This window comes from Arachis stenosperma, chromosome 6, assembly GCF_014773155.1.
Source record: "Arachis stenosperma cultivar V10309 chromosome 6, arast.V10309.gnm1.PFL2, whole genome shotgun sequence".
Lineage (NCBI taxonomy): Eukaryota > Viridiplantae > Streptophyta > Magnoliopsida > Fabales > Fabaceae > Arachis > Arachis stenosperma.
Window position 1 is genome coordinate 51,115,612 of NC_080382.1, and position 22,963 is coordinate 51,138,574.

Here is a 22,963-nt window from a genome sequence, read left to right on the forward strand (position 1 = left end):
TTCTCTCTTTTCTCTCTTGTTATTTTTGGCCAAAGGGAGTAAATGACCAGCCTTGGAGTGTCTTGGGGTTGTAGGGTGAGTTTTTATTGGTTGGCTTGAAGGTATATTAAAATAATATTAAAATATCTCAGGTGTATAACTACTAAAACTAGATGTATCGGAACAGTTGTAAAAATATCTCTAAAAATTATTTTCTGAGCTACTAACATAAATGACACTAGTAACTTATTTATTATGAGAATAGAACATGTATGATGAGGCCTTAGCATTGCTAAAGTCATCAGAGAGTGCTAGTACTAAGTTGCATCAGTAAACTGTGAACCCGGTTAAACTGATTTTCTACTTTTAACTAAAACTAAGCAGGTAACCTTATAATTTCATTCAAGAATCTTATAATACTCATATAATAATGATATTATCCTGTTATCTCTCTTCTCTCATGAATCGAGTCCGATTCATCAAATTGAGACTATTTACGAAAAACCGAATCAAAACTCCTAACCGATACGGTTTAAAGACTAGGTTCTTCATCACTGCATTATTGAGCTTGCCTTAAAAAGGTTCTAGCTTAAAGATGACATAATGACAATGAGGATTGAGATACTTGATGATATATCAGAGGTTCTCCCCTTACTGATCCTCTGGAGTTTTTCGTACTTTCAGAAATTATCTTGCGTACTCGAAAACCGCGATTGTTACATGATGGATTCATCCTTGTTCCTTCCAGTGTCTAGGATTATAAAGTCAGCAGGGATCTAGAGGCCCTCAACCTTCACTAAAACATCCTCTACAAGTACATAAGCCTGTTTCATGGATTTGTCTGCCATCTCTAGTGAGATTCTTGTAGCTTGTACCTCAAAGATTCCCAGTTTCTTCATTACATAGAGTGGCATGAGGTTTATGCCCAACCCCAGGTCACACAGAGCCTTCTCAAATGTCATGGTGCCTATGGTATAGGGTATTAAGAATTTTCCGGGATTCGGTTTCTTCTGAGGTAATTTCTGCCTAATCGAGTCATTCAGTTCATTGGTGAGAAATGGGGGTTCATCCTCCTAAGTCTCATTACCAAATAACTTGGCATTCAGCTTCATGATTACTTCAAGGTACTTGGCAACTTTCTCTTCAGTGATATCTTCATCCTCTTCAGAGGAAGAATACTCATCAAAGCTCATGAATGGCAGAAGTAGGTTCAATAGAATCTCTATGGTCTCTGTATGCGCCTCAGATTCCCTTGGTTCCTCAAATGGGAAACTCCTTTTCATTCAGAGGACATCACATGAGGTTTTTCTCACTAGAAATCACGTCCCCCTCACTCTCTCCATGTTTGTCCATGTTGGTCATGGTTATGGCCTTGCACTCTCTCTTGGGATTTTCTTCTGTATTGCTTGGGAGAGTGCTAGGAGGAGTTTCAGTAACCCTTTTACTCAGCTAACCCACTTGTGTCTCCAAATTACTAATGGAGGATCTTGTTTCATTCATGAAACTTAGTGTGGTCTTAGATAGATCAGAGACTATGGTTGCTAAGCCAGAACAACTCTGCTCAGAGTTCTCTGTCTGTTGCTGAGAAGATAATGGAAAAGGCTTGCTATTGCTAAACCTATTTCTTCCACCATTATTGTTGTTGAAGCCTGGTTGAGGCTTCTGTTGGTCCTTCCATGAGAGATTTGGATGATTTCTCCATGAAGGATTATAGGTGTTTCCATAGCGTTCTCCCATGTAATTCACCTCTTCTATTACAGGGTTCTCAGGATCATAAGCTTCTTCTTCAGAAGATGCTTCTTTATTACTGCTGGATGCAGCTTGCAATCTAGTCAGATTTAGATAAATCATATTGACTAGCTGAGTCAATAATTTGTTCTGAGCCAATATGGCATTCAGAATATCAATCTCAAAAACTCCTTTCTTCTGAGTTGTCCCATTGTTCACAGGATTTCTTTCAGAAGTGTACATGAACTGGTTATTTACAACTATTTCAATGAGTTCCTGGGCTTCTGCAGGCGTTTTCTTTAGATGAATAGATCCGCCTACAGAATGGTCCAATGATATCTTGGATAACTCAGACAGACCATCATAGAAGATACCTATGATGCTCCATTTTGAAAGCATGTCAGAAGGACACGTTCTAATCAATTACTTGTATCTTTCCCAAGCTTCATAGAGGGATTCACCTTCCTTCTGTTTGAAGGTTTGAACTTCCACTCTAAGCTTACTCATCTTTTGATATGGAAAGAATTTAGCCAAGAAGCCATTGACCAGCTTTTCCCAAGAATTCAGGCTGTCTCTAGGTTGTGAGTTCAACCATATACTAGCTCTGTCTCTTACAGCAAAAGGGAAAAACATAAGTCTGTAGACCTCAAGATCAACTCCATTGGTCTTAACAGTGTCACAAATTTGTTAAAATTTAGCCAAGAACTGATGAGGATCTTCCAATGGAAGTCCATGAAACTTGCAATTCTGTTGCATCAGAGAAACTAATTGAGGCCTAAGCTCAAAGTTGTTTGCTCCAATGGCAAGAATAGAGATGCTTCTCCCATAGAAGTCGGGAGTTGGTGCAGTAAAATCACCAAGCACCTTCCTTGCATTGTTGTTGTTAGGTTCGGCCATGGCTGTTTTGTCTACTTCCTTTTTAAAATTTTCTGTCAGGTCCTCTTCAGAGTGTTGTGCTTTAACTGCTCTTAGCTTTCTCTTCAAGGTCCTTTCAGGTTCAGGATCAGCTTCAATAAGAATGCATTTGTCCTGTTTCTGCTCATATGAAAGAGAATGAAACAAAGAAGGTATGGAATCCTCTATGTCACAGTATAGAGATTCCTTGATGTGTCAGAGGAAAAGAAGAATAGAAGGATGAGGTAGAGAGAAGAATTCAAACTTATAGAGAGGGAGGGGGTCCGAATTATTAAATGAGGATAAGTGTTAGTGATTAAATAAAAGAGATGGGAGAGAGAGAATTTTTGAAAATTTTTAAATAAAATAAGATCAGAGTTTAAAACAATTAGTTAATTAAAAAGAATTTTGAAAAAGTTATTAGTGGTTTTCAAAAATTTGAAATGAGAGAAGTAGTTAGGTGGTTTTGAAAAAGATAAGAGGTAATAAATTTTGAAAAGATAAGAAGTTAGAAAGAGATTTTGAATTTAGAATTTAAAAAATATGATTTGAAAAAGATATGATTTAAAAAGATATGATTGAAAAACAATAAAAAAATAGATTTGATTTTTAAAATTGATGACTTGACTAACAAGAAATTAAAGGATATGATTCTAAAATTCAAATATTGAACCTTTCTTAACAAGAAAGTAACAAACTTGAAATTTTTGAATCACAACATTAATTGTTAGCAAGGATTTTCGAAAATATTAAAAGAAAAATGAAAAAAATTTGATTTTGAAAAAGATATGATTGATAAGAGAGGATATGAAAAAGATAAAATTTTGAAAAATTAGTTTTAAAACTTGAAAAATTGAAAAATATTTGAATTGAAAACAAAATTACCTCCCTGGTGTTATCCTGGCATTAAACGCCCAGAATAGTATCCATTCTGGCGTTTAATGCCCACTTGGCTACCTCCTTGGGCGTTAAACACCCAGCCAGGTACCCTGGATGGCGTTTAAACGCCAAAAATCCTTCTTTACTGGGCGTTTTGAACGCACAACTTTTTCTCTGTGATTCCTCTGCTGTATGTTCTGAATCTTCAATTCTCTATATTATTGACTTGAAAAGACATAATTTTGAATTTTTTTGAATTTCTAATGATGAGAGAGAAAAACAACAAAATGAAATTAAACATGAAAATCTAAGATCAAAACAAGGAATGCATGCAAGAACACTTTGAATGTCAAGATGAACATCAAGATCACTATGAAGATCATAATTAACATCAAGAACATAATTTTGAACATTTTTAAGAAAAGAAAGACATGCAAGACACCAAACTTAGAAATTTTCTTACTAGAGACACTAACAATTTGAGAATGCACATGAAAAACAACAAAAGACACAAAACAAGAGAATTTAAAGATCAGACAAAGGAAATCATCAAGAATAACTTGAAGATTAATGAAGAACACAATGCATATATTTTCAAAAAATGCAAGAAAAATAGAAACATGCAATTGACACCAAACTTAAAATTTGACACTAGACTCAAACAAAAAACATAAATTATTTCGAAAAAGAAAATAAGAAACTCAAAAATTTTTAATAAGAATTCCAGGAATCATGCAATGTTAGTCTAAAACTTCAGTCTAAAAAGATTAGACATGGCTAGCCAAGCTTCAACAGGACATTACATACAACAGCCAATATGATGGGAATCAACAAGCTCCTGTGATGATAAAAGCATCATCTAAAACTCTAGAATTCATTCTTAAAAATCCTGAAGAACAAAATAAATAAAAAAAGAAAATTACCTAATCTGAGCAACAAGATGAACTGTCAGTTGTCCAAACTCGAACAATCCCCGGCAACGGCGCCAAAAATATGGTACACAAAATCGTGATCTCACATACTTTCTTCACAACTCCACGTAGCTGACAGCAAGTGCACTGGGTCGTCCGAGTAATACCTTACGTGAGTAAGGGTCGATCCCACGGAGATTGTCGGCTTGAAGCAAGCTATGGTCATCTTGTAAATCTCAGTCGGGCAGATTCAAATGGTTATGGAATTTTGATAATCAAAAGATAGATAAAACATAAAATAGGATAGAAATACTTATGTAATTCATTAGTAGGAATCTCAGTGTGTTCTTTTAGCTTAAAAATCCTGTTCCAATTTCAACTTCAAACAAAATTAACATAAATAGTTTGATTTAAATTAGTGAAATTTTCAAAAAAATATATGGTCTTAAAAGAAACTTATTGTCTTTTTAATCAGGCAGAACATGCATACAAATAACCTACTAATATGCAATCTATCCTATACTAAAGAAGAAGAAATTGGTGTTAGTGGGAAAGAATTACCTCCGGAAGTCAGGTACTGACCGACCTCCCCACACTTAAGGCTTTGCACCGTCCTCTGTGTCATATGTCAGGAACAAGGGTGGGCTGGTGGTAGTATCTCCATAATCGGGACCGTCATGGCTCCCTGTGTTGGTAAAGGAAGTGGTGTCCGGAGTGCCTGGGTCCTCTTCAGGTATGTGGTTTCCTGTGAGTAGCTCTTTGAGGTATTTGAATGGGCGGTGGTTATGGCGCTCTCGGAGCTTTGCTTTCTGGTCTTGTTGGTCCAACCTCTTCAGTATTTGATGCAGCAGCTGACTAGTAGATGGTGGAATGTCTTCAGCATCTTCTGTGGACTGACTGGTAGTGGCAGGTGGTGGCTTGAGGTATCTCCCGTTAGGGACGTACTGATCATCCCGTGGAAGTATGGCTTTGGTGTCCCCAGCTCTGTAGGAGACTCCGGCTGCTGAGACAAGATCTTAGACCAAGGCGGGGAAAGAAAGGTTGCCTGCAATTTGCACGTGTCCCACAGCATTCCGAATGTGTCTTGGTAGATTGAGAGGCTGTTCTGTGAGGATGCACCATAGTAGAACGGCCATGTCTGCGGTGAAGGAGGACTCATGAGTGCTCGGAAAGACGTAATGGGACATAATCTGTGCCCATACGTAGGGGTGGAAAAAGGCCAGGTGGCCTGCCAGGGGCCTACAGCTTGGCCTGTGTTTGGCCTGGCATGGCCTGGCCTGTGTTTGGCCTGGCCTGGCCTGGCCTGTTATAAAATAGGTACAGACCCACACTCTTTTAAAAGCCTTAATACATTAATTGGCCAGGCCCAGGCTTACTAATTAGCCTTATAGGCCTGTCATGCCTGCCTGGGCCTGTTAAAATATAATTAAATATATAAATAATTATTTATTATTAATAAAATTATGAGATATTTTAATTTTATTATATTTTATTATAAATATTTTTATATATTTTAAATATGTTAGAAGTTTAAAATTTTTATAAATATTAAATATATGACATATTATATATAACAATTTTTATTAAAAAATAATTTTTTTAAATAGTATTTTTATTTTGGTAAAAAAAAATATCAGGTCTTTTAACAGGTTTCAGGTCAGGCCAGGCTGAATAACAGGCCAGGCCTAGTACTTTATAAAGAGCCTATAACAGGCTGCAGGCCAGGCTCAGGCCAATCAACTGTATGACAGGCCAGACCTGTTAAGAGCAAAGCCTGGCCTGGCCTGGCCTGTTTCCACCCCTACCCATACGTGAGCCTCTAAGGTGAGTGCGGAAGCCGAGATTCTCTTAGGACGGGAACGATGGTATCCAAAGATCCATTTGCTGCCAGGTTGTCCGATAACTCTGAGAACAGCGTCCCAGTCAAATTTGTACACCTGGTGCTTGAGTGCGGCTTCTTGAAAAATGTCTAGTCCTTCTGGAGCAGGGGGAAGATCTAAGGCTCGCTGAATGGCCTCTTCTGTAATGGGGACTTGCTTCTGACGGATGTAAACAGACTGCAGGGTCGGCAAGTGAAAGTTGGAGTAGAACTCAACTACACAAAAAAGATTAACCTGTCGTGGCTGTCTCTGTAGGAATCCCCAATGTCTTTGTGCAATTTGTGGCTCAACAAATGTGGCAATACGAGGTGGAAGGATAAGAAGGTGTTCATTGTTGTAATTCCGAGCTGCCAGAATGGGGAACATCTACTCACAATAGCGATTGGAAAATCGTGCAGTGTCCTTTGCTGGGAATGCTTTTTCCTTTTCATCGACCTTTATAATCCTTTTAATTATTTTTGTTGAGGGCTTAACCACATTTGAAGAAGGCTCTGCCACTAATGCTCTTTTTGTTCCTTTTCTTGCTGTGAATTTGGGGGTAGCTTTCTCCTTGCCTTTCTTGGTGGCCATCCTGAAAGGAAACGAGTAAAGACATGAGTATTTCAAGGGTTATAGCAAGGAAAAGAATGGGAAAGGTGGTAATCAATGCACAGGAAAGGATAATGATATGAACACATGGTCATGACTACATGTGGCAAATCAACAATAGAAATAAAATAAGTGCATGTGATGACAGTTAAAAGCCAGGTGGTTATTGGCATGCCGGCAAGGGCATGAGTAGCATAGATCAAGCATTCAATGTCCAAGTTAGATTACCAAGTCTTTCCAACTAATAATCTGTTTGTAATAACAATTATATTTAAGCAATAAAATATAGAAGGGGTATTTATGAAAAGCAAGCATTTAGAATAGTCTAAAAATAGTGCATAATGCCATATGGGCGTTTTCACAAACACATAGCATGCGTGTTAAATAAGGTATGGAAGAATTAATTTTTGAACATGCAAGAAACCCTTATAAAAATAATATATAACTGTTAAACAAGTCCTAAACAATCTACAAGCAACATATAAGAATAATGACCCAAATAAATTTCTAACACCAAAAAAAGGAAGAAGAAAAGAAAAAGAAAACATGGATAGAGAAAGTAGAAGAGAAAGAAAAAGAAAATATGAAAATAAAAAGAAGAATGAAATAGTAAGGAGGGAAGAAGAGAGAAGAAAAACCTTGATAATGGTGGTAGGAAAGAGGGGGTAGATGAGAGAAAGAAGGGAGGAAGAAGGAAGGGGGAGAAATAAAATAGGAATGGGATGAGAAAAGAAAAGATAATCTGGCATATTTGAATGAGTTGGGCGGCGCAAGCGACGCGGACGCGTAGGGCACGCGGTCGCGTGGAAAGCCCTTAAATGAAATGACGCGGACGCATCGGTCACGCGGACGCGTGACATGATTTGCACTAGTGGCGCGAGGGCAGCTTCACGCTCGCACAACTCTCTGTTTAAATTATGTTTTGCCAAAATTTAGGTTGACGCGATCGCGTGGTTGACGCGATCACGTTGATGGCCAGATGGGAAAAATGGTGCGGACGCGTGGGGCACGTGTTCGCGTGGCGGGGCTTGTGTGACTAGTACAAGTGCAGCCCAAGTCCAGCTCAACTTTCGGCCATACACCCTTTTTATGTCGATTTATAGGGCACGCGTTCGCGTGGGAGGCCTTTTTCCCACATGACGCGGACGCGTCAGCGACGCGGTGGCGTCGATCAAATTGTGCCAATGTAACGACCCAATTTCTTGTACGTCATGATCATACTAGAAACTGAGCGCTACCAACTTGTCTTCCTAATTATTATCTATTATTTATCATATGAGCCTGATTCGCTATTAAAAACGTAGTTAATTTGTGAGGTACTTTTTTTTTGAAAACATTTGGATTAACAAACAGTATCATTCATAATCAATTCACAACTAATAATATATAAAACAGTTACAAACAACCACACATAAACACATCACAAGATGTTGACAACATTCGGTGATTCAGCCTTTATTAGAATATAGACTGTTAGTTAGAACACCCCTAGATATAGCTAGATAATAACTATATACATATATATACATACAACATCCCAGGTCCTGACCTGTTCAAGAGGTCCCTAAGCTGGCACCCAGGCTAGCCTAGACTCTATACTCACCTAGTCCCTCTAAACTACTAAAGCGAGGGAAAGTACGTTCTAAGTCTTCAAAACTCAAATCAGGTGGAACATCATCAAAAGGTAGAACATCATTTGTTACTCCTCTGCACGATCAGACATTGCCATATGACATCTCTCTGGTACCTCATCAAGTAGCCACACAACAAGAGTCTCGCACAGAGGATTTAGGTTAAAGTTCACGTACAAACGGGGTGCGACATTGGCTGGTCTCACAGTATATACATATAAACAGAGAATGGGATTCACCCTAGACTCAGAAGACTACCTAGAGCGAAATTCTTTTTGCAAACGGTCGTCAGTGAACTACGGAAAGAAACTCTTGCTTCCATCTGAAGGGGGAAGGGAGAGAGAAGGGGTAAGAACTGGGGAGTTCTTAGTAGGGTCGGGGTTATTAGTTAAGTTCATTAATTCTATGTTGTTTGGCAGATGAATAACAGAATATAGATGAGCAGTAAACAGAAGATAGATAAATTAAAAAAATAGAGACAACAGAAAGCAGGACACAAACAAAAGAATATAAGAAAATACAACACAAATACAAAGAATAGAATACAAACAAACAAAGCATACATTTACTCAACAATCATGACAGAGGAAATGCACAACCAAGTATGATGCATGTCTGTCCTATGCAGGCCATGAGCTCACGTGTCGGTTTACACCCTGCATCCCGACATTACCTAGGAACAAGTCCCAGATATGGCTTCCCTTTGTGTCCTTAGTGCATATGTGTCGGTGATAAGAATACCACTCCTTCGTGACTACCGGCAGTCGGCGCAAAGCCCGACCCCATAATATACGCACAAGGGGAAACAGTGATCCTCAGTTCGTGGGCGTCCCCGAGATCAATTCACAACAATAAAACAGAGATCTTCAGTTCGTGGGTTATTCCCCGAGATCAATACACAATAACATAGTGATCTTCAGTTCGTGGGTTATACCCGAGATCAACATACAAAGATTCATGGGTTATTCCCGTAATCAATGATTATCAATCCGTGGGTTTTTCCCGCTTATAAAACAAATAACAATTTATGGGTTCCCCGAGATCAATGATCATTCAGTTCGTGGGTACTTCCCGAATTCAACCAATTATCAGTTCATGGGTGTCCCCCGTAGTTAAACAACTAACAGTTTGTGGGGTATTCCCGCCTTTTATCATTTTTCGTTATCCTTTCTCAACCTCAACAAATCCACAAATCAATCTTCATTTCCTCTTTCCCTTTGAATCCTTAACACATATTCCTAAACCTTTCTTAACTTTCTCTTTATCTCTTTACTCTGCTCTAATTACTCTGTTTTCTGTATCTCTTTATTTTTCTCTGATTACTATTTCCTTTATATATATGTTACTCTTCTTCTCTTTATCTCTTTCCTCAACTCTGATTATTCTGTTCTCTGTGTTTCCCTACTCTGCTCTGATTTTCTCTGCTTAACATATATAGTTGAAGCTTATGTAAATTTCGGTATGAATAGTTAGCCTGTCCCAAGTATAGGTTCATTAAGTCTATACTGAAACAGTTTAACTTTTCATATAATACCTAACCCTAGTCGCAACTCAAGTACTATCTAAGTTGCCCTAATTCGTTCACTAATCTCTGTCTGTTTTCTGTCATTAAAACTTTACAGACTTTTTCTTTGACTTTTATCTTTTCTTCAACCTTTATCTTTTCTTTATCTTTTCCTCACTAACATGTTATTACCACTCCCTAAGTGTTTTATGAAGGTAATTATGAGATTCTGCACTTAAAGTTGTCTTTCTAAAGCTTTTACAGAAAACTGCCTTTTCTGCATTATTTTATTATTTTTATTAAAATATTATTTTTAATTAAATATTATTATTTAATATTTTATTATTATTTATTATTTTATTATTAAATTTTCGAAAATTAACTCACTTATACTTTTAACCTTTAAAATTCACTTTTTACCACCCGTAACTTTTAATATTTCTACTTTTACCACCCTAACTTTCAGAAATTACCAAACAACCCCTAAAACACCAAAAATTTTACTTCCTTGCCCTTTTTAAGATCTAAGGCCTGTTCTTCATTGTTCTTCATCACACTCAAAGTGTTCTTCATGTTCTTCATAAATTCTTCAGATTCTTTCTCTGTTTTTTTACCCGTTTTTCAGTCTTTTCAGCAACCGATTTTTACTATAATTCATAATAAATTAGCAGCCACTAAAACCCCATATTTTCTACATGATTTCAACACAAATTGACCCTCAATTTAAGCTTAGGGTTTCGTTTTTCCAGCTGCCCAAGAACATGAACTTTAAAGCTTGAATTTCATCAAATTTCATCAAAATTTCACCAAATTTTCACCAAGAATCAATCATATATGCAACCAATTTTTAGCACATCCAAATAATACAACATTCACACATCTCAAACACAAATAATCAAGATTAATTTCGTGACACCCTACCTTGATTTTGCTGCTCCTAATTCAATCAAACTTTCAGGTGGTCCTTAAGCATTTTTTCTTCCTAAATCACATCAAGAACAACTTTAAATCCAAAAATCCTCAACTAACCAAATCTCACTCAGCATGTTAGGAAGTGATTTCTAACCTTAGACTTTCTGGAAAGTCACGTTTCTTGGCCCTCAAGTCAAGTTAAGCATGATTCCTAAGGAAGAACATCAAGAAAACACATGTTTTGCATGGTTTTCCTTGAAAACCGAATTGAAAGGGGAAAGGAACAGCCATCTCACCTTATTTCCAGCCTTGATAAGTCACATGGTTATGTAGAGGAAGAAGAGAGGATCATTTTGGTGAAATCGGAGTTTTGATTTGAGTTTTAGTTCAGAAGAAATCAAGCTTTGAAGATTTATGAACCAAGAACTTTCTCTCCTTTTTCTCTTGGTGATTTTCGGCCACAATGAGCAAATGAGGCAGCCTTGGGGGTTTTGGGGGTGTAGGGTGAGTTGTGATTGGTTGGCTTGGAGGTGGATTAAAATAATATTAAAATATCTCAGGTGTATAACAACTAAAACTAGGTGTATTGGAACACTCGTAAAATATCTCTAAAAATTATTTTCTGAGCTACTAGCATAAATGACAATAGTAACATATTTATTATGAGAATAAAACATGTATGATGAGGCCTTAGCATTGCTAAAGTCATCAGAGAGTGCTGGTCCTAAGCTGCACCAGTAAACTGTGAACCCGGTTAAACCGATTTTCTGTTTTTAACAAAAACAGACCAGGTAACCTTATAATATCATTCAAGAAGCTTCTAATACTCATATAATGATGATATTACCCTATTATCTCTCTTCTCTCATGAATCGAGTCCGGTTCGTCAAACTGAGACTATTTACGAAAAATCGGATCAAAACTCCTAACCGATACGGTTCAAAAACTATGTTCTTCGTGACTGCGTTATCGAGCTTGACTCGAAAAAGGTTCTAGCTTAAAGATGACATAATGACAATGGGGATTGAGATACTTGATGATATATTAAAGGTTCTCCTTTTACCGATCCTCCGGAGTTCTCCGTATCTTTAGAAAAGATCTCACGTACTCGAAAATTAGGGTTGTTACATTCTACCCTCCTAAAAGAAAATTTTGCCCTCAAAATTTGAGGCGTAGGTAAAAAGTTTCAATGATATCTGACTTAAGCAAATTCTTAGCATAGAACTTACCTCGAGCGATAGATCCAAACTTTATAGTGTTGCCAGCAGACTCATCTACCATTCTTTTCCGACAGTCTCTTGCCCGATGTCATTCCTTATTACAATATTAACATAAACCTGTTCTAACCCGGCAAAGCCTACTACCATGGTTCTTTCCATAAGTTGGGCATATTACACCATTATGAGCTTGATGAGGTTGACTCTCATGTCCTTGTCGAATGTCACGGTTATTGTCACTACCATTATTGCAAGTTAGAAGGCTGACAGCTCGGTGGTTTCCATTCCAATGCTGGAATTGACCAATGGCTTTGAAGTTATGACCTTGAGGGGCTAAATTCTGAACAAAGTCTCTTTGTAAATCCTCCCTACGACTTGCTCGAGCTATCGCCAACTTCTTTGAACATTCTTCCACTAGTTTACTTTTATTCACTAGTTCAGCAAAATTTCGTATTTCTAGCGGAACAACAGAATTCATCAGTTCTTCTCGGAGTCCTCCTTCAAACTTTAAACACTTCCATTCCTCAAAGTCTGCTGGGTTCCCTTGACAAATCTTGGAGAAACGACACAAGTCATCGAATTTACGGGCATACTCAGCAATAGTCATATCCCCTTGTTTCAGCTGCATAAGCTCCATCTCCTTGGCATCACGTGCTGCTCTCGGGAAATACTTCTTATAAAATTCATCCCTAAAGGTATCCCAAGGAATGTCATTTTCATTCTATTGCAGTAGTCGCTGTATCCCCTGCCACCAATGCTCCGCTTCTCCTTCCAGCATATAAGTAGCGAACTCCACGTGTTGGCCTTCCGGAACATGTTGCGCTCGCAGTGATCGTTCGATACCTCGAAACCAGTTGTCAGCATCGGTCGCAACGAGTGTACCTTTAAACTTAGGCGGGTTAACCTTTAGAAAGGTCGCAAGGGTCATAGGTCTTTCAGGATGCCCTAAGTTGTTCTCATCATTCCTACTATCTTCCCCATGCTCATTCTCATTCCTGTTTCTCACTCCAAGACGGTCAACAGCCCTAACCGCTGCAACTGCAGCCTCACGCACTGCCTCAGCTACAGCGTTAATGGTAGTCATAAACGTTTCCTGTTCTCTCTCTCGGTTATCACTAGGGGTTCCTTCTCGCGCACTCCGTCTCTGTGGTCTCATTGTAGTCCTGTTCACACCAAACAATCGTTATTAAGGTGATCAGTCTCAATACCTCAAGTTAAGTGTGAACATTCCCAAAATAAAAACACAGAAACGATCATGCAACACATATCATTGAGATATCCTATAAGCATGAGACACACAACAGAGTATGCAATGAAGCATAGTCAGTCCACTCCCCAGGCTCTACTGGGAACGAACTGCTCTGATACCAAATTGTAACGACCCAATTTCTTGTACGTCATGATCATACTAGAAACTGAGCGCTACCAACTTGTCTTCCTAATTATTATCTATTATTTATCATATGAGCCTGATTCGCTTTTAAAAACATAGTTAATTTGCGAGGCACTTTTTTTTTGAAAACATTTGGATTAACAAACAGTATCATTCATAATCAATTCACAACTAATAATATATAAAACAGTTACAAACAACCACACATAAACACATCACAAGTAGTTGACAACATTCGGTGATTCAGCCTTTATTAGAATATAGACTGTTAGTTAGAACACCCCTAGATATAGCTAGATAATAACTATATACATATATATACATACAACATCCCAAGTCCTGACCTGTTCAAGAGGTCCCTAAGCTGGCACCCAGGCTAGCCTAGACTCTATACTCACCTAGTCCCTCTAAACTACTAAAGCGAGGGAAAGTACGTTCTAAGTCTTCAAAACTCAAGTCAGGTGGAACATCATCAAAAGGTAGAACATCATTTGTTACTCCTCTGCACGATCAGACATTGCCATATGACATCTCTCTGGTACCTCATCAAGTAGCCACACAACAGGAGTCTCGCACAGAGGATTTAGGTTAAAGTTCACGTACAAACGGGGTGCGGACATTGGCTGGTCTCACAGTATATACATATAAACAGAGAATGGGATTCACCCTAGACTCAGAAGACTACCTAGAGCGAAATCCTTTTTGCAAACGGTCGTCAGCGAACTACGGAAAGAAACTCTTGCTTCCATCTGAAGGGGGAAGGGAGAGAGAAGGGGTAAGAACTGGGGAGTTCTTAGTAGGGTCGGGGTTATTAGCTAAGTTCATTAATTCTATGTTGTTTGGCAGATGAATAACAGAATATAGATGAGCAGTAAACAGAAGATAGATAAATTAAAAAAAATAGAGACAACAGAAAGCAGGACACAAACAAAAGAATACAAGAAAATACAACACAAATACAAAGAATAGAATACAAACAAACAAAGCATACATTTACTCAACAATCATGACAGAGGAAATGCACAACCAAGTATGATGCATGTCTGTCCTATGCAGGCCATGAGCTCACGTGTCGGTTTACACCCTGCATCCCGACATTACCTAGGAACAAGTCCCAGATATGGCTTCCCTTTGTGTCCTTAGTGCATATGTGTCGGTGATAAGAATACCACTCCTTCGTGACTACCGGCAGTCGGCGCAAAGCCCGACCCCATAATATACGCACAAGGGGAAACAGTGATCCTCAGTTCGTGGGCGTCCCCGAGATCAATTCACAACAATAAAACAGAGATCTTCAGTTCGTGGGTTATTCCCCGAGATCAATACACAATAACATAGTGATCTTCAGTTCGTGGGTTATACCCGAGATCAACATACAAAGATTCATGGGTTATTCCCGTAATCAATGATTATCAGTCTGTGGGTTTTTCCCGCTTATAAAACAAATAACAATTTATGGGTTCCCCGAGATCAATGATCATTCAGTTCGTGGGTACTTCCCGAATTCAACCAATTATCAGTTCATGGGTGTCCCCCGTAGTTAAACAACTAACAGTTTGTGGGGTATTCCCGCTTTTTATCATTTTTCGTTATCCTTTCTCAACCTCAACAAATCCACAAATCAATCTTCATTTCCTCTTTCCCTTTGAATCCTTAACACATATTCCTAAACCTTTCTTAACTTTCTCTTTATCTCTTTACTCTGCTCTAATTACTCTGTTTTCTGTATCTCTTTATTTTTCTCTGATTACTATTTCCTTTATATATGTTACTCTTCTCCTCTTTATCTCTTTCCTCAACTCTGATTATTCTGTTCTCTGTGTTTCCCTACTCTGCTCTGATTTTCTCTGCTTAACATATATAGTTGAAGCTTATGTAAATTTCGGTATGAATAGTTAGCATGTCCCAAGTATAGGTTCATTAAGTCTATACTGAAACAGTTTAACTTTTCATATAATACCTAACCCTAGTCGCAACTCAAGTATTATCTAAGTTGCCCTAATTCGTTCACTAATCTCTGTCTGTTTTCTGTCATTAAAACTTTACAGACTTTTTCTTTGACTTTTATCTTTTCTTCAACCTTTATCTTTTCTTTATCTTTTCCTCACTAACATGTTATTACCACTCCCTAAGTGTTTTATGAAGGTAATTATGAGATTCTGCACTTAAAGTTGTCTTTCTAAAGCTTTTACAGAAAACTGCCTTTTCGGCATTATTTTATTATTTTTATTAAAATATTATTTTTAATTAAATATTATTATTTAATATTTTATTATTATTTATTATTTTATTATTAAATTTTTGAAAATTAACTCACTTATACTTTTAACCTTTAAAATTCACTTTTTACCACCCGTAACTTTTAATATTTCTACTTTTACCACCCTAACTTTCAGAAATTACCAAACAACCCCTAAAACACCAAAAATTTTACTTCCTTGCCCTTTTTAAGATCTAAGGCCTGTTCTTCATTGTTCTTCATCACACTCAAAGTGTTCTTCATGTTCTTCATAAATTCTTCAGATTCTTTCTCTGTTTTTACCCGTTTTTCAGTCTTTTCAGCAACCGATTTTTACTATAATTCATAATAAATTAGCAGCCACTAAAACCCCATCTTTTCTACATGATTTCAACACAAATTGACCCTCAATTTAAGCTTAGGGTTTCGTTTTTCCAGCTGCCCAAGAACATGAACTTTAAAGCTTGAATTTCATCAAATTTCATCAAAATTTCACCAAATTTTCACCAAGAATCAATCATATATGCAACCAATTTTTAGCACAGCCAAATAATACAACATTCACACATCTCAAACACAAATAATCAAGATTAATTTCGTGACACCCTACCTTGATTTTGCTGCTCCTAATTCAATCAAACTTTCAGGTGGTCCTTAAGCATTTTTTCTTCCTAAATCACATCAAGAACAACTTTAAATCCAAAAATCCTCAACTAACCAAATCTCACTCAGCATGTTAGGAAGTGATTTCTAACCTTAGACTTTCTGGAAAGTCACGTTTCTTGGCCCTCAAGTCAAGTTAAGCATGATTCCTAAGGAAGAACATCAAGAAAACACATGTTTTGCATGGTTTTCCTTGAAAACCGAATTGAAAGGGGAAAGGAACAGCCATCTCACCTTATTTCCAGCCTTGATAAGTCACATGGTTATGTAGAGGAAGAAGAGAGGATCATTTTGGTGAAATCAGAGTTTTGATTTGAGTTTTAGTTCAGAAGAAATCAAGCTTTGAAGATTTATGAACCAAGAACTTTCTCTCCTTTTTCTCTTGGTGATTTTCGGCCACAATGAGCAAATGAGGCAGCCTTGGGGGTTTTGGGGGTGTAGGGTGAGTTGTGATTGGTTGGCTTGGAGGTGGATTAAAATAATATTAAAATATCTCAGGTGTATAACAACTAAAACTAGGTGTATCGGAACACTCGTAAAAATATCTCTAAAAATTATTTTCTGAGCTACTAGCATAAATGACAATAGTAACATATTTATTATGAGAATAAAACATGTATGATGAGGCCTTAGCATTGCTAAAGTCATCAGAGAGTGCTGGTCCTAAGCTGCACCAGTAAACTGTGAACCCGGTTAAACCGATTTTCTGTTTTTAACAAAAACAGACCAGGTAACCTTATAATATCATTCAAGAAGCTTCTAATACTCATATAATGATGATATTACCCTATTATCTCTCTTCTCTCATGAATCGAGTCCGGTTCGTCAAACTGAGACTATTTACGAAAAATCGGATCAAAACTCCTAACCGATACGGTTCAAAAACTATGTTCTTCGTGACTGCGTTATCGAGCTTGACTCGGAAAAGGTTCTAGCTTAAAGATGACATAATGACAATGGGGATTGAGATACTTGATGATATATTAAAGGTTCTCCTTTTACCGATCCTCCGGAGTTCTCCGTATCTTTAGAAAAGATCTCACGTACTCGAAAATTAGGGTTGTTACATTCTACCCTCCTAAAAGAAAATTTTGCCCTCAAAATTTGAGGCGTAGGTAAAAAGTTTCAATGATATCTGACTTAAGCAAATTCTTAGCATAGAACTTACCTCGAGCGATAGATCCAAACTTTATAGTGTTGCCAGCAGACTCATCTACCATTCTTTTTCGACAGTCTCTTGCCCGATGTCCTTCCTTATTACAATAGTAACATAAACCTGTTCTAACCCGGCAAAGCCTACTACCATGGTTCTTTCCATAAGTTGGGCATATTACACCATTATGAGCTTGATGAGGTTGACTCTCATGTCCTTGTCGAATGTCACGGTTATTGTCACTACCATTATTGCAAGTTAGAAGGCTGACAGCTCGGTGGTTTCCATTCCAATGCTGGAATTGACCAATGGCTTTGAAGTTGTGACCTTGAGGGGCTAAATTCTGAACAAAGTCTCTTTGTAAATCCTCCCTACGACTTGCTCGAGCTATCGCCAACTTCTTTGAACATTCTTCCACTAGTTTACTTTTATTCACTAGTTCAGCAAAATTTCGTATTTCTAGCGGAACAACAGAATTCATCAGTTCTTCTCGGAGTCCTGATGCAAATGCATATTTGCATTATTAGTTAGTTAGCTTAGTTAGTTTTAGCTTAATTTCACTCATTTTCTCTAAATAAACAAGTCCTTTTATGAGTTTTGTTTCCATGCATGATGATATTAAGGAACATGTTAATTCTAGCCTAATTCATGCAAATGATTTAAGGAATGCATATATGAATGAGTATGAATGAATCTCATGAAATTTATTGCTTGAATTGGTAAGACTTTGAAGCTATTTCCCTTGTTGATGATAGGTGATGAAACAAGGAGGCATGGAAGCAAGAATGATGCAAGCTGGGCAAAGTTGGCGTTGCCAACTTGGAATCCACGTTGCCAACTCCACAACACAAGGCAAGCTTGGTCCTGGAGGCAACCAAGGCAAGGAGTTGGCGTTGCCAACTTGGGATTGGCGTTGCCAACGCCACACACAACCACACCAAGCAAGCTTGGCAACCCTGGAAGCAAAGTTGGCGTTGCCAACTCTAGAATCAAGTTGCCAACGCCACACACAAGACTAAGCAACATCCAAGTTGCCAACGCCCATCACATGCAACATCCAAGTTGCCAACGCCAAGACTAGGCAACATTCAAGTTGCCAACGCCAGCTTCTATGGGCGTGTTCACTGGCAACGTGGGAAGCAATGCCTGGAGCTAGGAAAGGAGGCTCGAGCACGTTGCCAACTCAAGATGGGCGTTGCCAACGCCACACAACCAAGCAAACTTGGCCCTGGAAGCAAGGTTGGCGTTGCCAACTCTAGAACCAAGTTGCCAACGCCACACACACAAGACACAAGCAAGGAACTTGGCCCTGGAGGAAGACAAGAAGCAAAGTTGGCGTTGCCAACTTGAGAGTGGCGTTGCCAACGCCACACACAAGCAATTTTGGCACTAATATGGAAGCTCGAGCACGTTGTTTGAGCTAGGAAGCATTGGCGTGTTTGAGGACAACGCAGGCTAACAACGCCACACTATCAAGCTTGGCCCTGGAAGAAGCAAAGTTGGCGTTGCCAACTTGAATCTGGCGTTGCCAACGCCACACACAAGCAAGGCAAGCTTGGCCCTGGAAGAAGCAAAGTTGGCGTTGCCAACTTGAATCTGGCGTTGCCAACGCCACACACAAGCAAGGCAAGCTTGGCTCTGGAAGAAGCAAAGTTGGCGTTGCCAACTTGAATCTGGCGTTGCCAACGCCACACACAAGCAAATTTTGGCACCAAGTCTTGGCGCACCAACCAGGCTGCCAAACGCCCAATGGCGCACCAACCAGGCTGCCAAACGCCCAATGGCGCACCAACCAGGCTGCCAAACGCCCAATGGCGCACCAACCAAGTTCCAAACGCCCAAATGCTGCACCACTCACGTTGCCAACGCTAGATGGGCGTTGCCAACGCCAACTTACCAAAACAAGGCAGCCTGAACATGTCCTCTTCAATGGAAGATATCTTGAGCTACAGAGATCCAAATTGAGTGCTTCCAGTTGCATTGGAAAGCTGACATTCAGAGCTTTCCAACCATATATAATAGTCTATGATGGAGCACAAAATTGAAGCCAAACCAGAGTCATCTTTAGGCCCTAAAAACAAGAACATGAAATGAAATTCAAGGGAGCTAGAGATGATCCTTGGCTGTGGGATCGAGCACGTTGCCAACGTGCACAAAGGGGGCGTGTTTTGCAACAACGCCAGCCTCAAGTCCTTGCCTTGGGAGAGTGATGCTCGAGCACGTTGCTAACTTGGGGTTGAGGGTGCGTTATTCACAACAACTTGGCAACAACTTGGCAGCTTGACCTTACCTTCTTTGAGGAACCATAACTTGAGCTAGGAAAGTCCAATTGAGGTGATTCTAGTGGCATTAGAAAATAGACATCAAGAGCTTTCCAATGATGTATAATAGTCCATATTGAAGCTGAAGGTTGACACTCAAATTCTGGGCTACAATTAGCATGAAAGTAAGGCCAAGAAGAGGAAAAGCAAGTTGTTGGCTACAACTTGGGCTAGCAACGCCCAAGTCTCATACTTCACTTCCAGGAAAATGTCAAGCACGTTGCCAACGTGCATTTGGCCTGGAGTTAGTGCCAATAACGCCAAGTCAATGGGCCAGAAACATGATGAATGAACTCCTCCATTCCAAGCCTAGCAACACTTCCAATTGAGCCAAGAATTCAACAATGAGAAAGCCCATATTGCTAACCCACTTGAAGATCTTTGAAAGAGTTTTAGGGGTAGTGTAAATAGAAGAGATTGATGTACTTGTAGGGGACTTTTACACTTTTACACTTTTACACTTTTACATTTTTACACTTTTACACTTTTAGACTTTTACACTTTTACACTTTTGAATACTGTTTTTGACACTGAGAATTTTTGGGACACTTTTGAGCACTTGTATTGGAAACTCTTTTGGTACTTCCGGGAGGAGAGCCAGAGAGCTAATTCTGGGTTCATCTTGGAACTCTTCTTCTTCATTTTCTTAATCTTGAAGCATTTCATTCTTCTTCTTCTTCTTCCTTTACACTTAGTTTAATTTTGATTTATGGCAATTGTTGTTGAAATTGGAGCTATGACTCACTAAACCCCACATTCATTAGGGGGATGAGCTCTGCTTGTTGAAATGAGTTGGTGAATTCATCTTTTCCTCCTCAATTTTAGTGGTTGATCTAAAGAGGGAACTCTTGCTCTTCATAGATTCAACCACCATCGAGAGAGGGGTTAATCTACATGAATTATGTGGTGAATTTGAGGAATGAGCCACATAATTCAGTTTAGAGTTCATCCTTTCATGATTCCTTCAATCAATATACCTTGGTTAGTATGTGAGATGTAACTCTCCTTGGTTGAGATTATAGGAATTGTGTGGCTGGATTAGAAAGGAGCTTCATCTCTTCTCATGAACAAATAGATCACGAGAGTGGCATTTGGTTATGTTGAGAGAGATTGAATCACCAAGAGATTGGGATTCAATCACCCACTTGCCATGGATCTATACCCATGATTGAGAAGGATTTGACTAACATCAATTCATGAAAACTTGCATCTCTGATCCCTAATGATCTTCTCTACCATCAATTCTTATTTCTATTGCCTCTAGTTGTTTAATTTCCCACAACCCAATTCCCTTTTACATTCGGTCATTTTATTCTTCTTGTCATCTACATTTTGTTCCTTTAATTCATGCTATTTACTCTTATGTTCTTTAAATTTCTGCAACCTTTAATTCCTTGCAATTTATCTTTGATGTCATTTAAGTTTCTTGCAATTTAAGTTTCCGTTATTTACTTTCATTTAATTTTTCTTTTCTAGTTCTTTACATTTTGTGTCATTTACATTCTTGCAATTATGTTCAAAAATCAAAATGCTCATGAAATCAAAACTATGTTTGCTTGACTAAATTTACCATTAACTAAAGTTGCTTAATCTACCAATCTCCGTGGGATCGACCTCACTCTTTGTGAGTCTTATTACTTGATACGACCCGGTATACTTGCCGGTTATACGTGAAATTCTAATTTTTACGTATCAAGTCCTCCTTCAAACTTTAAACACTTCCATTCCTCAAAGTCTGCTGGGTTCCCTTGACAAATCTTGGAGAAACGACACAAGTCATCGAATTTACGGGCATACTCAGCAATAGTCATATCCCCTTGTTTCAGCTGCATAAGCTCCATCTCCTTGGCATCACGTGCTGCTCTCGGGAAATACTTCTTATAAAATTCATCCCTAAAGGTATCCCAAGGAATGTCATTTTCATTCTGTTGCAGTAGTCGCTGTATCCCCTGCCACCAATGCTCCGCTTCTCCTTCCAGCATATAAGTAGCGAACTCCACGTGTTGGCCTTCCGGAACATGTTGCGCTCGCAGTGATCGTTCGATACCTCGAAACCAGTTGTCAGCATCGGTCGCAACGAGTGTACCTTTAAACTTAGGCGGGTTAACCTTTAGAAAGGTCGCAAGGGTCATAGGTCTTTCAGGATGCCCTAAGTTGTTCTCATCATTCCTACTATCCTCCCCATGCTCATTCTCATTCCTGTTTCTCACTCCAAGACGGTCAACAGCCCTAGCCGCTGCAACTGCAGCCTCACGCACTGCCTCAGCTACAGCGTTCATGGTAGTCATAAACGTTTCCTGTTCTCTCTCTCGGTTATCACTAGGGGTTCCTTCTCGCGCACTCCGTCTCTGTGGTCTCATTGTAGTCCTGTTCACACCAAACAATCGTTATTAAGGTGATCAGTCTCAATACCTCAAGTTAAGTGTGAACATTCCCAAAATAAAAACACAGAAACGATCATGCAACACATATCATTGAGATATCCTATAAGCATGAGACACACAACAGAGTATGCAATGAAGCATAGTCAGTCCACTCCCCAGGCTCTACTGGGAACGAACTGCTCTGATACCAAATTGTAACGACCCAATTTCTTGTACGTCATGATCATACTAGAAACTGAGCGCTACCAACTTGTCTTCCTAATTATTATCTATTATTTATCATATGAGCCTGATTCGCTTTTAAAAACATAGTTAATTTGCGAGGCACTTTTTTTTTGAAAACATTTGGATTAACAAACAGTATCATTCATAATCAATTCACAACTAATAATATATAAAACAGTTACAAACAACCACACATAAACACATCACAAGTAGTTGACAACATTCGGTGATTCAGCCTTTATTAGAATATAGACTGTTAGTTAGAACACCCCTAGATATAGCTAGATAATAACTATATACATATATATACATACAACATCCCAAGTCCTGACCTGTTCAAGAGGTCCCTAAGCTGGCACCCAGGCTAGCCTAGACTCTATACTCACCTAGTCCCTCTAAACTACTAAAGCGAGGGAAAGTACGTTCTAAGTCTTCAAAACTCAAGTCAGGTGGAACATCATC

At 38.7% G+C, this 22,963-nt stretch overlaps 1 protein-coding gene and 1 non-coding gene across 2 annotated transcripts; one reads left to right on the forward strand and one right to left on the reverse strand.

Annotated features, from left to right (window-relative positions):
- The first annotated feature begins 2,100 nt into the window (after window positions 1-2,100).
- LOC130937506 (small nucleolar RNA R71) lies at window positions 2,101-2,208 on the forward strand. The gene has a single exon (XR_009068722.1). It is a non-coding gene; the product is annotated as a small nucleolar RNA R71 (small nucleolar RNA).
- A 15,307-nt stretch (window positions 2,209-17,515) lies between these two features.
- LOC130934029 (uncharacterized) lies at window positions 17,516-22,252 on the reverse strand. The gene is made up of 2 exons (XM_057863616.1): window positions 21,682-22,252; window positions 17,516-18,069 (listed from the first exon to the last, which is right to left on the reverse strand). The coding sequence occupies exons 1-2, from the start codon at window positions 22,250-22,252 to the stop codon at window positions 17,516-17,518; spliced, it is 1,125 nt and encodes a 374-aa protein (XP_057719599.1).
- Window positions 22,253-22,963: the final 711 nt, after the last annotated feature.

Coding starts and splice junctions, on each gene's coding strand:
- LOC130934029 (XM_057863616.1), bottom strand. CDS start 22,252: ATGAGACCACAGAGACGGAGTGCGCGAGAAGGAACCCCTAGTGATAAC. Junction 18,070..21,681: donor GACTATTGCTGAGTATGCCC/GTAAATTCGATG, acceptor CATTTGCATCAG/GACTCCGAGAAGAACTGATG.